We start from the raw sequence: 15561 nt of genomic DNA, 5'->3' as shown, positions 1-15561 counted from the left end.
GATGTAATCCCATTTTGAAATCTGACGAGTCAGCAAAGAAGCAACTTGCTTGCGAAAGGGCTATACAACCTGTACCACGGCGGCATTCAATCTCTTGGTTGATTAGCCTCGTGTCTTACACTACACTAACGAGACATTGTGGACACAGCGACATAGCGCAAAAACTGTTCGGCGCTGCTGTGTAGCGAATTTGGCATCACAGACGACTAGTATCCTTACCCTGCAACATGAATGACGGCGGTGGTGTAGCACTGGATCTTTTTCCCAAGATATGAAAGAAATCCAGTCTAAGAGGTCAATTATTATATACCTAACTATGATTATTGTGGCGCTATTAACCAGGTCCGCAGCATCCGACGTGATGCCGCCCATCTTAGTTTTTAGAAAATTGGTAATTGCTGCGTACACAATTCTAAAGCCGACTAAGCAGGTGATGCTTTTCCCGGCATTCCAAAACTGGAACCCAACACCACAAATTAACACCATTTACTGCTCAAACTTAATGAAATTCCGAAATCTCTTCAACGTGCGTCAAAAGATGATTTTAATTGAACATCCGATTGGAATTCCGGGCATATCTCGAACAGCCATTTTATGGCGTTAATTTCGATGCTCGCTCTATTAATTGCTATCACTGTTGATCTGCAGGCGGCGATTTTGACTGAGGACAGCTGGGGTTGAGTACTTCCTCAATGGTTCCACAAGACAATGAGAGGTACACTACAGTGAAATCATAACAGTGTATTGTCAAATACTAGAAAGGAAGCGCCAAGTTGACATTAATGAGTGGGGCATAGCCACGTGCTGGGAAATAATTAGAAATTGTCAACAGTAGTACAATGGATCGCAGAGTTCGGTGCGCGCCCGGACTTAAGCTATCTATAAACAGAGGATGTGGCTGCAGCATTCTGGACAAAGACACGCATATAGACATACATGTGGTTTTTATTAAAGCAAGCTTGGCCTTGAAAGAAACTTTGGTCATGACTCGAATACTGCCAGGGATCATGATTTCAGCATCAAGTTGGTCCAATTTCCTTGGTTATAACACGAAAAACATAGCTCGCGTGTAAATTACAATATTTTCTCCTGACGTTTTATTTGGGTACAGAGTTTCCTTTAATTGACACTTAGAGTAACTTCCAAACATGGGAAAGAGCCTAAGAACCCGAGGCTGTTTTTAAAAACCAAAGAATCAGCGTTACGTAGGAGGGCGCCATGCTGCGCGTGTAAAGGGACGAAATATCGTGTGTCTTGCTAATTGGAGCTTTTAAAATATCACATAACATCCGAAGTAAGGCAATAATTACATCATTATAATACCAACCTTAATGTTCTAGAAAAATAACTCAATTAAAGGGCAATACAAAGGTGTGTTAACAAATTAAGACAATTACAATACAAGGCACACCAAGGTCACGTCTTTTTGGTGCGCAATCGAAGGACAAACATTTGACCATAGATACGCAGAAGCGGGACCACGCAAAAGTTAATTCTAAGGTCCATGGACCGCGGGTAAACTGAATGTCAAATGCGTAACTACTTTAAGTTTGTTGGGCCGTACATGGATATTTCTAATCAACCTAATACTTGCTTAGACAAGTGATGCAATTCCGACGGTTATGATTTGTATACAAAATAATAAGTTCGATTTGATAGTTGATTTGATTAAGTTAGTTGGATTACCGAGTGAGAGATGGAAGCACAATAAAAATATGTGACTCGCTCTACCAAAACTAGGCGCTTGTCGCATCTGAACTCGAGAGGTTGATACGGACTTGTTGTTCATTTCCCTATTGTAGACCTTTTGTGAAATCTATTACAAACTGATTTGGTCACATTTCACAAAAGGTCTACAATAGGGAAATGAACAACAAGTCCGTATCAACCTGTCAAGTTCAGATGCGACAAGCGCCTAGTTTTGGTAGAGCGGGTCACAAATGCTGTAGGTCTACGTGTAACCTCGCACCAATTGGCTGAGACGCGTCAACACAGTATTGGACATGCAATCCTCGTATCTGCCCGCTCATTATTGAACGGAACTACAATGTAACATAAACGCCAATCTTGGTTGTCATGAAATAATATCGGAACATTTTATCCAAATTTAAATCAATAAATGCCAGCGCACTCCGCCTATATTGCACACCTATCCCTAAATCTAACTACAAAATGTGGCAATAAAAATGTCAACTTTCCGATTATGGGTAAAATAGTCTATCTTCTATTATGAAATTCCATTGCCAACTCGAAATTACATCGTAAGTCATGCACACTTAGTTGAATATGGCGATACGAAGGGACTGCCCATCGCAATTGACCCTTGTCATTTACTTTAACGATAGCGATGACTATTTACAGCCTTCATAAGGGTATTACAACACCCGATTTAGTCCTAAATGATAGCTTTTCAAATCACACTAAGCTAAACTTAGCTGCTGATATTATCATGCCATTTCATTTTCTATAATCGTATTGTTGGCAGGTTCTCCATCAAAGTGGTAAGCACACAAACAATTCTCAACATCATGGCCATCATGGCCATCACCACGAGACATCCGTCCCCCGGGTGAGGTCATATGACTTACTCGAGAAGTTAGCCTGGTCAGTTAGGCTTACTTCGATAGGACTGTATACGCGGACGTGTCTCACTGGTCGATGCATGTCAGCGCAACCTGGGTGATGTAAGATCAGTGGGCCTGGTCTTGCAGATCTCCCTACAGGATTCCTAATTATGCACTCAGACAATTTGGACCCTGACTCGGACCCTCAAGACCTCTTCGCCTAGAGTAACAAGCGAAACATGGGCCTACTTAATTAGAATATTAACAAGTGCGGCTAATGAGTAAGTTTTGGCGGAAAAATGCATAAATTATCCACTCTCAAAAGTGTCACGTAAACATTATGGTAATTTATGATTTAGGCATTTATTATATTCGGTACAGTTGAAGGAGCAAACTAAAAGACAATGTCACAGATGCGGTGTTTATGTTGGTCTAGCCATAGACGCCGATTTATTAGATTGGCTCCGATCGTCTCGCCTTCTTTTGGATGCGTGAAGTGCAAATTTGTATTGGAATTTTGAAGAGTCACAAAATGTCACAGAAATACTTTGGATGCACTGTTGGATGATAGTAAAGGCTTAATATTTTGGTGATTTCATGGAACTTTAATAATCTGACATCTCTGGCCCCAGCCTTCCAATAGACTTCCTCAAAGATGACATACATTTCTTTTCGGCAGGGAAATATTCATTTAACAAAGGTGTGCTAAACCTTGCATATTCACATGCAGTATTTGACAGTTGTCGCAATAAAGGTACATGTTGACATGAACTGTTATCAGCAAATTGAAAGGAGTTTCTATGTATGGTATGATTGTTGCCAATTATGACAAAATAAATATACCACCCGCACAGATATTTCGCCGTATTTTGAAAACAATTGGCGCCGGCGGGTAGAAAGGGAGTGGGAAACCTTAAAATGAATGGGTCGCTAATCAAAACTGTAGCTGAACCCACAGTCAAACCATTATGCCCTGGCCAACCTAAAACAAGACGAGAGACGGCACAATCTTCTGGAGTTGGTATCGTCTTCGCCGAACACAGCTAAAAGAAAACTATGATCACGAGCCTCCAAATGTATCAGTACTCGCTACTGGTACGCCTTGAATATCAATCAAACCGCATTCATTGCTCAAGGTGAATCCGAATCTTTAGTGTTCTGTGGTAATATTTTATACTCGGCCGACATGGAAGAGACATAAAAACAAGCTCATGACATCAGGGAGGTGTGATAATTCAAAAAAAAACTCCCCTGGTGACATCAGGCACAGAAACCGAAGCCAAACCCCTTAATAACAACACCATCAACAAGGATGAAAACAATACACAACAATAACAAAACACGAGTTGCACATTCCGAGTTTTGTTTTGATTACAATGACCAAGCGATCAATCAACAGGATATAAGCACAATCAATGAGATTACTGCTGAAAGCACAGCCTGGATTTCGGCTCCCACGCGCAAAGTCCGTATCACCCAAATGAAAGCTATGCTTCATCTGATCCATGCTAAGAATACACGTTATCAACCGCGAGCAACAGCTTTGAGCGAATAAGAAAGGGTCAAAGTTAGATTGAAAGGGCGTCCCTGATCCGTCCATTGGGTCCGACCTGTGTAGGTTCGCCTGGAATGCTATTCAAGCTCACCGAAGCGCGGCAGAGCCACTCAAAACTACGAGGTGGTGAGCGAGAGGGGATCAGTTGTGACTATCAGGCCGACGAACCAGGAACTGCTGCCCATTCAACAGTGACACACACGTGATATAAATGTCCATAATTCGATAACTCATATAATATCATTCATACAGGCCTACCTGCCCCGACAAAAAAGGCTTACGTGTTTCAAAACTCATTATTTGATAGTCTGCCTGCACGGGCTTTACCAGGAGTACTTTGAATTTTGTGATATCGCACGGACGGGCGACCGCAGAAGGGTGCGATTATCGGCACTGTCTACGCCGGGTGCTCCGCATGGTGATAAGGTTGACCCGCGTACTTCGTCCGAGGGAAATATCATCGGAACTACTCTCCTAGCATCTCTATCGAAATGATTGTTTATCTAGACCAATTAGCGGAGACTATCCTTAGTGATTTATCGACCGGTGCGTAAATCACATCAAAAACGGATACTTTTCGAATCGGGGTTATTAGTGAGAATTCCGCAGGAACGGCCATAATATTGGGTGCATTGGCATAAATCGTTGGTACATTTCGTGATCGGATTACTAAAGATTTTAGCAGCACGTGGACACGTTGACTAGAAATACATATTAAGGTCAGTATCGTTACCCACAATATATCATTATTGTCATAGTTATTTTACCATTTGATGTAAGTATTATTCATTTAATTAAACAATATTGCCTTAATTATGATCGAGTTATCAGCCTGTTGCATTTTGACTTGTCAAGTATTACGGACAGTAATGATTTCGGGAAAAAAAGATGCTGCTTGATTCAATCAAGGAAACCTCATCGAAACCATAATTCCTTATATCTTGTTATTATTGTTAATTCACGTTTTTATGAGGTTTCATATCATTGCTGTTCTACAATGCTGTTTTTTAAGTTTAAGTCCACATTTTGGCCACATGGACGAGCCTTTACATTGCCGAATGTTGTATACAAGTTACAACAGTATGCCACTGTGCTCCTTCACGTTTGCCGTGTTTTGAACTATCCGAAACACGGGCTCCAAAACACATTTCAAATCGGTCGATTCTTTGGAAACTGCTTGATTGGCCTTGGCATTTTCGGAAGCCTGATTCACATCAACGTTTACCTTGCCCCTGGTCCTGTGTCTCCCCACCCTCTCGTTGACTATCGCTGCCTGTGTCTCCCGACTAGCCTGTGGCTACACTTCTCAGTAACTCCTTGAGATCTCACCGCCACATATCCCATGGTCGGCTTGAATCGGTGGCGCTGGCACTTTGTGTGCTTGAAGAAAGTTTCCGGGTGTACCCTTTCTCACTACAGACTGCGTGATATCAATAAGTTACTTTGCTACCATTAGTACGTATTCTAGCCTCAATAACGATAAGATGCTAGCAACACATTCGAAAGCATAGAATAGTATGATAGCAGTAAGTCTACATTTTTGGGGTTGACCTACAAGAAACTCTTGGAATTTTCAAGGTTTCCATGACACAATCTAACGAATCCTCTCTCATCTTTCTGAATTATTCGCATTATGTTTTTATTGTCTGTTCTGTCTGATACATTACCAACGAAGCTGGTGTTAGTAAGTTAGCTCCATCCAGTACCTAAATGAAGAATGACCAGACCCGATCTATGTTTGTGGATCTCGTATGTACCGGGTAATATTTAGGTAGTGCATGACTCTTCATCCAGTCCGATTCCGTTGGCCTGGGCTACAAATTGCACGAATTGTACACAAATGTATCATATGTCTCTAGAGTCCTGCAACATTTCATAATGAAAGTAGGCCTAATTATGTTCATTAGGTTACAATACAGTAATTATTCAGTAAAGCAAGGAGACAAGGGCGCTTGAAATCATATATATGATAGGTCACTGGCATGTAGAAGTGTAAATATGTTGTTTCTGGAATTAAAGAAGGGAGGGCTCTTCAAAACATTACGTAAGCCACCCTGGTCAACCGCAATCACAGTGACATCATGCACAGGCCCTGAATTCATACTGGATAGCCCAAAGAAAATACACATTCTTGTTGCAAAAGTTGTTGGCTATCAGTTATCAATACCAGGATGGGAGTTAGTTACCTCTCAGAAGGTCAGTGTCTGCGTTCGATGTGAGAAGGTATGGTGTCATTCAACTTAAGCTCTCGGCCAAGAGGTAACTGCAAATCAAGATCGTCAAATTAAGCTGTGACTTTCATGATGATACGGCTCCTGTAGAGTTATCCGACATTGGATGAATCGATTGTGTCCCGAACCTCAGATGCAACGTTCGAAGCAAAATGCAATAATGGGTACTGCTTGGATGCAATGCCTGAAAAAAGAAGAATCAGGGGAGACTGGAATCTTCATATTTGCTTCAGAAGCAGGTGCTTCGAGTCGTGATATACAGTGGGACCGTGTGATAAGTTGTAACTACTCGGTAGCAGTCAGGGGCTTCGCCCCCATCGTTCACATCTCCTGCACGCCGCACGTGGTGACAGACCCGGGTACAATTCCGCAATATTCGAGATACGAATACTCGGTGTTTAACTCTGCATGATATCAGCACCTTGGTGAACCTGAGGTAACGGTTAATAGGAAGAAGAATGTACGCAGTGGTCATGACTTGAAACCATATGACGGAGAGGATATTTTGAGATTGTATTCTTGCGGGAAGAATGGAGAAGTGTAGCCTACTGTTCATCACTGTGGGAGCGAATCAGTTCTTCGGGGAGGCTGTAGGAATAGGCAAGTTGTCGACCTCCTTAGCGAATCATTATGACCATATTGGGAGATCGTTTTGAGACGGCGATGAAATATATTTCAATGTACTGTGTACTCCGTCACTCGCAGCTCTTCTTAAAATTTGCGAAGCATACACAATATTTTGTTAGCGAAGGACGACACAGAGCTGCGTTTACAGTATGTCGCTGATGAATTCCAGTGAGGCATTAATCATCGCGATCAAAGTTTAACAAGCATGTTGTTTACATGATAAACACGATTAATTGTGTCAAATGGCTATTAATTGTCACCCACTCGCGACAAAAACAATCAGACTTAATTTGATACTCATGGTATTTAATTTGCGATGATGATGATGTGATAGCAGGCGTTAAAAAAGTAGCGACAAACCACCTTCAATTTAAATTTCGATCGTATTAACTTTTTTTTCGTAGAAAACCACTGCACCATTTATAGGACTTGAAAGTTTTATAAGGTAGTGGTTTTCCTAATGTAGGCTATGTTTTTCACTAAATTTTTGGACCAAAAAGGTTTAAGATTCAGAAAAAGCTCTCTGCCTGTGAATGTTTTCGGTAACCCTGGTTTTTGTTACTGGGTTGTTAAATTTCTGTACAATATATATGTACACACTTTCATCGCATCCTGACAACAGAGCAACATTGACACTTCTGCATCATTTGGCCATGAAACGCCCACCCATCCCGTAACACTGAAATGAGATCAAAATGGAGATATGCAAATAGAATACTGTATGATGATGGTTATCTATATCATACGAGGAAAATCATTGTTAAATCTAATTAGGGCAATAAAATAATTAAGTAATTACCACAATAATTACTTATTGATGATATTTCTTTGGTCCAGTGCAGTGTAGGCCAACATTTCTAACCCAGTGTCGTGACCTCAGAATGACTGATAACAAAATTGTAGCACTTTTCAAAGAAAGTTAATAATGATACAAACTTTGAGGCATCTCAACCAACTCGTTAATGGCGTACCGCCCCCAAGGTTCTAGGTCACAGGCGATGATTGAGATTGAATTATACTATTTGATATATAGTTTAGAATATCATCATGACTTATTTGAAAAAAACTTGGCGACCTTTAAAGTATCACGTTAGTAAGAAGAACGAGAATGATGTGCTTCGGATAGGTACAACATCTCAAATAAACAATACGCCAAAAATAAAGATTTTTTGTACAACACTGAGTGCAGATTGCTCATCAAAATACGATCTTCAAAAGCGGCGCTTGGAAAAACAAGGAACGATGTCTGCCCTAGTAGAACTTGACACTTCCTCTTTCTCCTTCCTCAGGCCTTGCGGGGACACCTCACCCTGAATGCACTGCAGTTACTTGAGCAGTGCCAGCCTCTTGCCAGTAAGATTAGAAGGCGCCTATAATACCAGTGTACCTTGTGATCGCAAATCCATATCGGAATGCATTAGCACTCTTCATAAACCTATTCTCTGCATAATCTCTTCATTCTTATTTTAGAACAACCTTAAACCCTAATTTAAGCGATGACGATATTTTTGTCCTCGGTGACATACCAAGGAAAAGGTCCTTGTGACAAGAAGGGCTCGGCTGTGAGAACGTGGTCTGGGAAATAGACACCTCGCTCAAGGCGGTTTAGTGAAGCTTATCGGAAGCTGGTCATGATAGCAAACATTTTACAATGCATGAGGCTACTGCATTCAGTGTATTCAATGCATCAAGCATCTACACTCAGTCCAGTACCAATGGAAAACCGGCGTATAATCGTGCATCTGACGAAGTGTTTGCGTCATTGCACGTACAGTGTCGCGTATGCACTGCTGAGGTGTGTAACGCTAATTATGTACCAGTTGTCGTTCATCTAGCTTTCAACTCAAAGGTATATTATAAAGCACATGTAGAACTACCGTAGCCAATGTAGCCAGGCTTCGGATAAATATAAGGGGTAGGTCTATATACCAAGTACTGCCAAACTGAGACATCCCTGCGAACTACCGTAGCCAATGTAGCCAGGCTTCGGATAAATATAAGGGGTAGGTCTATATACCAAGTACTGCCAAACTGAGACATCCCTGCGAACTACCGTAGCCAATGTAGCCAGGCTTCGGATAAATATAAGGGGTAGGTCTATATACCAAGTACTGCCAAACTAAGACATCCCTGCGAACTACCGTAGCCAATGTAGCCAGGCTTCGGATAAATATAAGGGGTAGGTCTATATACCAAGTACTGCCAAACTAAGACATCCCTGCGAACTACCGTAGCTAATGTAGCCAGGCTTCGGATAAATATAAGGGGTAGGTCTATATACCAAGTACTGCCAAACTAAGACATCCCTGCGAGGTGTAAAAAGCAAGTTAAACAATCGCAAGTTTGAGAAGTTGCTCTGTACCAAGTCCTAATGGAGAATCTGCAAGTGTTCCACAAGGCACTATGTGTAAGCCTTGGCTAAAATTTCTTCAACACAAAGAATGACGGCCTGGTGAACGTTCTCTAACCAATTCCTCCACACGAAGGGCCGACCTTATGTGATATGTATACATACATGTACATAAAGTAAGGAATTTCAGCTAACCCTGATTTATAGACATTCTGCCTTGGCACTCACAAATGTCAAAGTATCGTGTCCCACGTCTGACCTGGCACCCACTATGAAAGACGACACCGATGCGACAAGCTACTGTGAACGGGCATGTCAATAGTGGGCCGGTCTCGGCTGATATGTGTTTGTAATGATTGTTCAGTTGGTATGTCAATAGTCTAAGCTAATAAAGTGTGTATGTCGTGATATCTGTGGTCTCTTACCGGGGAGTCCCTGACCCCGACTCATTGCTCTAACTCCCTATAATATTGTGGTACTACCGTACAGCAGCACCTCGATCCTAAACCCTTCCTCCAAGCCAAGATAAGGTCAGAGACTCCGGTAGTCACAGGGTAGTTTCGGTTCGGTTTTGATCTCGGGCAAGTGGTTTGATAACTGTGCTTTCTTTGTTGGGCGTCCATGACCTTGGCTAATTGCTTTGAACACTTTTACTCCCACTCCTATTCGCGATGGACGCTTAACACCGAGGAAGATGCATGCAGACTATCACAATGATTAACATGGCATGTGCGAGAAGACGTTTAGCGAAGTAGCCAATGCACAACTACTAAGCACAACAATCGAGCATCTTAACCAGCTCAGCATTCTGGGCCGCCGATCAGTTAAATCAGTAAGAATTATTCCTTCTAGCCAGCCTTATCAATAAAACTTATTTTCTAGACATCATTGCCCGCCCCGTCCGTCCCCTAGCCAACCTTAGAAGTTATTAATAATGAATTCTGTGTTTGATGGGATATCTGTTGCATTCATTGCAGATAAAGTGCATCGCTGTGTGCACATACAAACAGAGATGCAATTATCATGTCGGGCCAGTATGATAGCCGGATATATAGTTACTTTCCTGAGTCAATGCTGCGGTTGCTCGGGCAAATGATGGAAATAATTTGTAGTACTTCCTAATCCAAGAGGCATGTGGGATATTAAACTATTGCGGTTGACAGTGTTGTTGTTACGGCCGTTGTTGCTGCTTTTTGGTTGTTGTTGATGTTGTTGGTGGTGGTGGTGGTGTTTTTCTGCTACTGCAGAAGCTCCTATCCCACGCGTATTATTCAAATTCTAGAGTAAGAAATATCACTTGAAGATATTTCAACATTTGGCCTTAGACAACAGAGACGCTGGGTCATGTAGAGAGACAAGGGGCAGTCTTCAGGGCGACGTGAAACAAGAGATTCGTCGAGATGACTTATCATTTAATTCAATTGTACTGCAGATGGAATGAAAGTAGGCTTTCTAAGAATCATATGTTGATACGCTTGTAAATATCATTTTCTGAAGAGATAGTTGTGGGCACAAAAGAGTGCACTGGTGCTTCACTGTGATAGAACCTCCAAAGTTCTAATTTTCTTTAAGTTCTCATAAAAAAAAGTAAGACTAAAAGGGGAGAATCTCTGATAATATTTGATGCAGTATTTTCAGGTATCCTCTTTCTCGCGAAGATATTCTCATATTCGCAACGACAGGGTGATTCGTACTGTATTTCCCAGAATCGTTTTGCCTTGGTGTGTCAAGGAACAGGGGAGTCTACATTCTCACTGTCAAGTCAATGGATTTTGGGGGACATAAAAGGAACACGTTATGTCCTCCCGGGAATGACCTTGAGTGTGATGTTAGCTTCATGGTGTGAATCAGCGAGGCTCAGCCCTTTTCTCGTGACCCTCAAGCAGTTTTTTGCTCTGTCTGGAGCCTTGCATACCAAGGGTCAAAACCTAGATTCTCGCATCAAACAACAATGAGAACCCTTTCATCGGAGGGGTTTAACTTTAGAGCACTTCTTGGTCTTTTGAAGAAGCTGTCACACGGGGGTCCACCCCCAGTGAGGTCAACCCCTAGTTTAAGAAAACATAAGTGCCTACAATTCAAAGCTTAGAAATATTCAATGTATCTGTGATCGTTTCAAAGTCAATGAGTAACTCCTAATCCAAGAGGCATGCGGGATATTAAACCATTCGACTAAAGGAATTTGTTCAACTATTGTCGATGCAGCTTACCTTGAAATCGCATTAGAACCGGTTTAGGATGTGTTTTTCTAAACGATTTCAAACTCTTTTAATGGAGAGAAAACTGTAGATTGTTCACTTCAAAACCAGTTAGGGACACCAGGACTGAGCTAGTTTTGACAATAAAAGTCACGGATAAGATTGTTGTAAGCTTTCTAAAGGCTGTAAAAATATTACTTGGAGGTGCCATGCCGTCGCCGACGCCCAGCAGGGGGCAAGTGAGCGAATTCCCGGCTCACTCAGGATTTTTTTCAATGCAGTTGACCCCCTGCTTGAGATTTCTCTTCCTGTACGCCTGCTGTTGTAACGTGCGGAAGGTTTCCGTTGACATTACTTCATTTTATCTAATGATTATTTTCTTATCATTCCAGGGCTGCAAATTGAGACAACCGCTGCCATTCGCCGGAAAGATCAAATGACGTCATATCGCTGACATCACAGCCAATAATCATGACGGTTGTTAGAAACCCGCCGGGCTTTGGCCTGAAATTCCCATCTCTAGTCATTCTTGCTACCAGTCTGTTCTCCATTCAGAATATCAGTAAGTAAAAACTTAAGGTTTTGAACATTTCGATATTACACTACTGTCCAGGGAACTGTACACAAAATGGCCTTTTCTCATCGTGTAAACTGCCCTAAGTGATTCCGAGCATGGTCGTGAGTGACACATCATTTCTTGAACGCGCTAACAGATAAACTTCCCTCGTAATAATCACCTTCCGTGGACACATTTTCCCCATCCTTATCCGACTGTGAGGAATATTGAATGTCGACACTGACGTTCAGGCGGGCAATCAACCGTATAGTTAGTTTTCACCACGTGGAAACATGGCAAGAGACAATTTCAATCTTACCATTCGGGATCTGTGCGTTGCGGTAAACTACTGTTATGTGAACGTGTGGTTCATGCTCACAAGAAAACTTCCAATCTTGCACGACATGAATTCGAGACGAAAGATGCAAGAAATTGATTCAGTTTATGTTGAATATTGATCGAGCGTGTTAGAGTAATATGATAAAATATTGAGATTGATCTAAGGCAAGCTAAGGTCGCTCTCGTGGCGTTCCCCTTCATTTAATTTGCGTAAGACATTAGATGATCCAGAAGAGACGTGGAACGTGACCCTCCCGCCTGAGAAACAAGTAACAAGATAGTTTGTGATTTCAACAAAAGTAGATACATGTATATGAAGGTTGCATTGCCGGCAGTAATATCTGCTACACCGACAACTATCTTCAAAAGATCTAATCAGAATGATAGACAGTCTGCTGATGAAGTGATTCTGGTGCAGACATTGACCGTGACCCTTTTAAACAAATTCAAAGTTATCGTCGCCGCATATTATGGTTTATTATAAAGTTCATAAGTAAATGTAAGAGTGTAACAGTAATGTAAAAGTGAGCGGTACTTTGATGATTTATGTGGTGGGGGAACGAGTCTTCTGAAAGAAAATTTAAATGAACTGGCTATGTGATTGGACTAATTCAGATACAAGATCAAGGGGATGCGAAGTGTCAGATTTGGCAAAGCCAAGGATTATATATTGTGCTTAAAATAGATACTCCAAATGCACCGATCTAAAACAGGTTGATAAGTTACAATCGATTACGCCGATCACGCGGGAACATGACGTCATGATCGAACAACTTGGTGTCTATCCAAACTGGACATGCTAAAAAGAATTGGAAGACCATGCGCCCTATATCTAACTTAAATTGAGCAGTTGAAACCAAATTTAGATAAGTTAAACTGGTATTATACAGACTAATTTGGCCGAATATGTTACTCCTGCATGGCCAGAAGTAACGGAAAGAGCCGAAGCTTATACTTCTTCGATATGAAGTAGATGTCACGGAGAAATCGGTCACATGGCGTCAATAACAAAATTTCATCAATAATAAGAAAGACAATATGTTTTCCAGCTCGCCCACCCCTGCGGCTGTAAATTAGCACATCACAAATTGATACACTTGTTTCATCAATGATGCGGAAGGTCACACTAATTAACGTAATTAGTTTGGTTGGAGGGCGCTAGAAAGATTTATGGAGTATGAATGGTGTGGTGATTTGTGGATTATAACGCAGGATGTGCTGCTTTGGCAGCTAAGCAGACAAAAGGGTGGTCTTTAAAGCGATCGTATTCCGGCATTCAGGTCATGACTTCATCCTCATAAGAACATAGGATGAATGGAAATAATTTTCAGACACCACGCTAAGTCTTCCCCAGTGCAACACTTCGAACTTCTCTAAAGTCACGGTGAAGGAATCACCGTGCTTTATCAAAACGGTTACAGAAATCGGTGTAATTATTTCAATGTTTGATATCGATAAACCAGATAAGACACGACACACATTAGTCAATAACTCCAACAAACGAATTATTCTTCGAAGCTACGTTACATTTGAACCTGTTCAAACGGAGATGTATTTGTCAATATATCACGCCACTGATCATTCTTAAAGGGGCAAAGCGAGGTCTGACGAAACCTTAGCGAGAGGGCGTAGCCCTCTATATCATTCCACGTCGCCATCGTGGAATATCAGTCCGCGTCGCATTACATTTATCGGCGATTGCGTTCGATAACCATTCCAAGAGCTGTTCTCGTCATATGTATAGTAAATGGGAGTACAGTGGTTTTCATTGAATTTGAACACCACAAATGACACATTCGTCTGTGTTCAAGTAAATTAGTTCTCAGATCAAACTGAATCGTTTCGGTACTACTTCAAAGGTAGTATAGGAAAGTAATTAGACTCGGAGTCTGTTATTGAAACCTATCAGCGACTATTCGTTTGTCTGTGAATATACTGATAAATTTCCGATAGCCGTTCGTATACAAGGGACCCATTTGTTTGATCATCTCAACTGGATTATTTGCTAGTCAATTGACAGAAAATGGATCGTCCAGTTCTCAGTCGCCTTATCCAGTACGTTGGTAGACAGCCACAGCGAAATGTGTCTAGTTTTAGAATTCTTCATTTATCGAACATGTAAAGAAACATAGGCCTACGACCGACAGTAGTTGGGGGACACAGATTAGGTTTTTTCCCCGAGTGAATGCGTCGGCCATGTCCAGAGATCGAAAATTGATATCACGACCGTAAGTTAAATACAAGTTAATCAGGAGAGACTCGCGAAGTGGTATCATATTATCAACAACAAACATTCGAGTACCCACTTGACTGCCGCGTGCAAATAATTTGAGTTGGCTCGGGGCTCATATCAGTTGGCTAGGACATGTGTCGCATTCCTTAGTACGTGCGGTCAAGTGCCTGACTTCGATATATTTAGCTTCTTTACAAGAGTTCTGCGAAAGTTTCGGGGGCAATTCATGATATACGACAATCAGATGATCGACTGGTCCTGACCAGGCCGACACTTAAAGTCTTGTCCGTGTATGAATGCAAAGTGTCATAGTTCTTACAATGAACCATCTCTCTCATACCAACAGATTAACGTTAAGATTGTATACGTTGAATTCCTAATAGCACTATATTTGTAAAATATGTTACAATTCTTTGCCATTAGATTTAAAAAGCTGAGTGTTTTGGTGATGGCCACTTTTGAAAAGCACCTAAAAACCAATAGTGGCATGTTTGACTTTGACCTCAGCAGACTGAAATTAAACCGATTTAAAAAACTACTAAACCCTAAAAGATATAAGATTTGTCACACAGATTCAAGTGATAAACATGAACAAAAATGACAATGCCAAATATTGGCTTAATCGATAATCCTTAATAAGATAACCTAATCCACCATTAATAGCCTTGCTGACAACTTTGACATAATGGATGTGAAGAATTCTATAACCGCTTCCAAATCCGAGATAGGCCCAGCGGATCAAAGGATCGAGGTGATCTTGTTAAATAACAATATAATGGGAATGCTGAATCTTTGAGACTTAAAATATTAAATTCCAATGTTTAATTTGTCTCTGGATAAAACTACTGCCATGGAACCAGGCCATTCGAAAATGGTTGTGGTTGTTGCTAATCGTTTAACAGAACGGA

General features: G+C 41.3%; 1 protein-coding gene across 1 annotated transcript in view; it reads left to right on the top strand.

Annotated features, from left to right (window-relative positions):
* The first annotated feature begins 4281 nt into the window (after positions 1 to 4281).
* The window catches only part of LOC135500694 (uncharacterized), a 37330-nt gene continuing 26050 nt past the window's right edge, over positions 4282 to 15561 (top strand). Inside the window, exons 1-2 of the mRNA XM_064792308.1 lie at positions 4282 to 4838; positions 11918 to 12087. Of these exons, the coding sequence (XP_064648378.1) occupies positions 11997 to 12087 (91 nt within the window). The 5' untranslated portion in view covers positions 4282 to 4838; positions 11918 to 11996. The remainder of the gene's footprint in view (positions 4839 to 11917; positions 12088 to 15561) is intronic.

This window comes from Lineus longissimus, chromosome 16 (assembly GCF_910592395.1).
Source record: "Lineus longissimus chromosome 16, tnLinLong1.2, whole genome shotgun sequence".
Taxonomy (NCBI): Eukaryota; Metazoa; Nemertea; class Pilidiophora; order Heteronemertea; family Lineidae; genus Lineus; species Lineus longissimus.
This window is presented reverse-complemented; position numbering and strand designations above follow the sequence as displayed.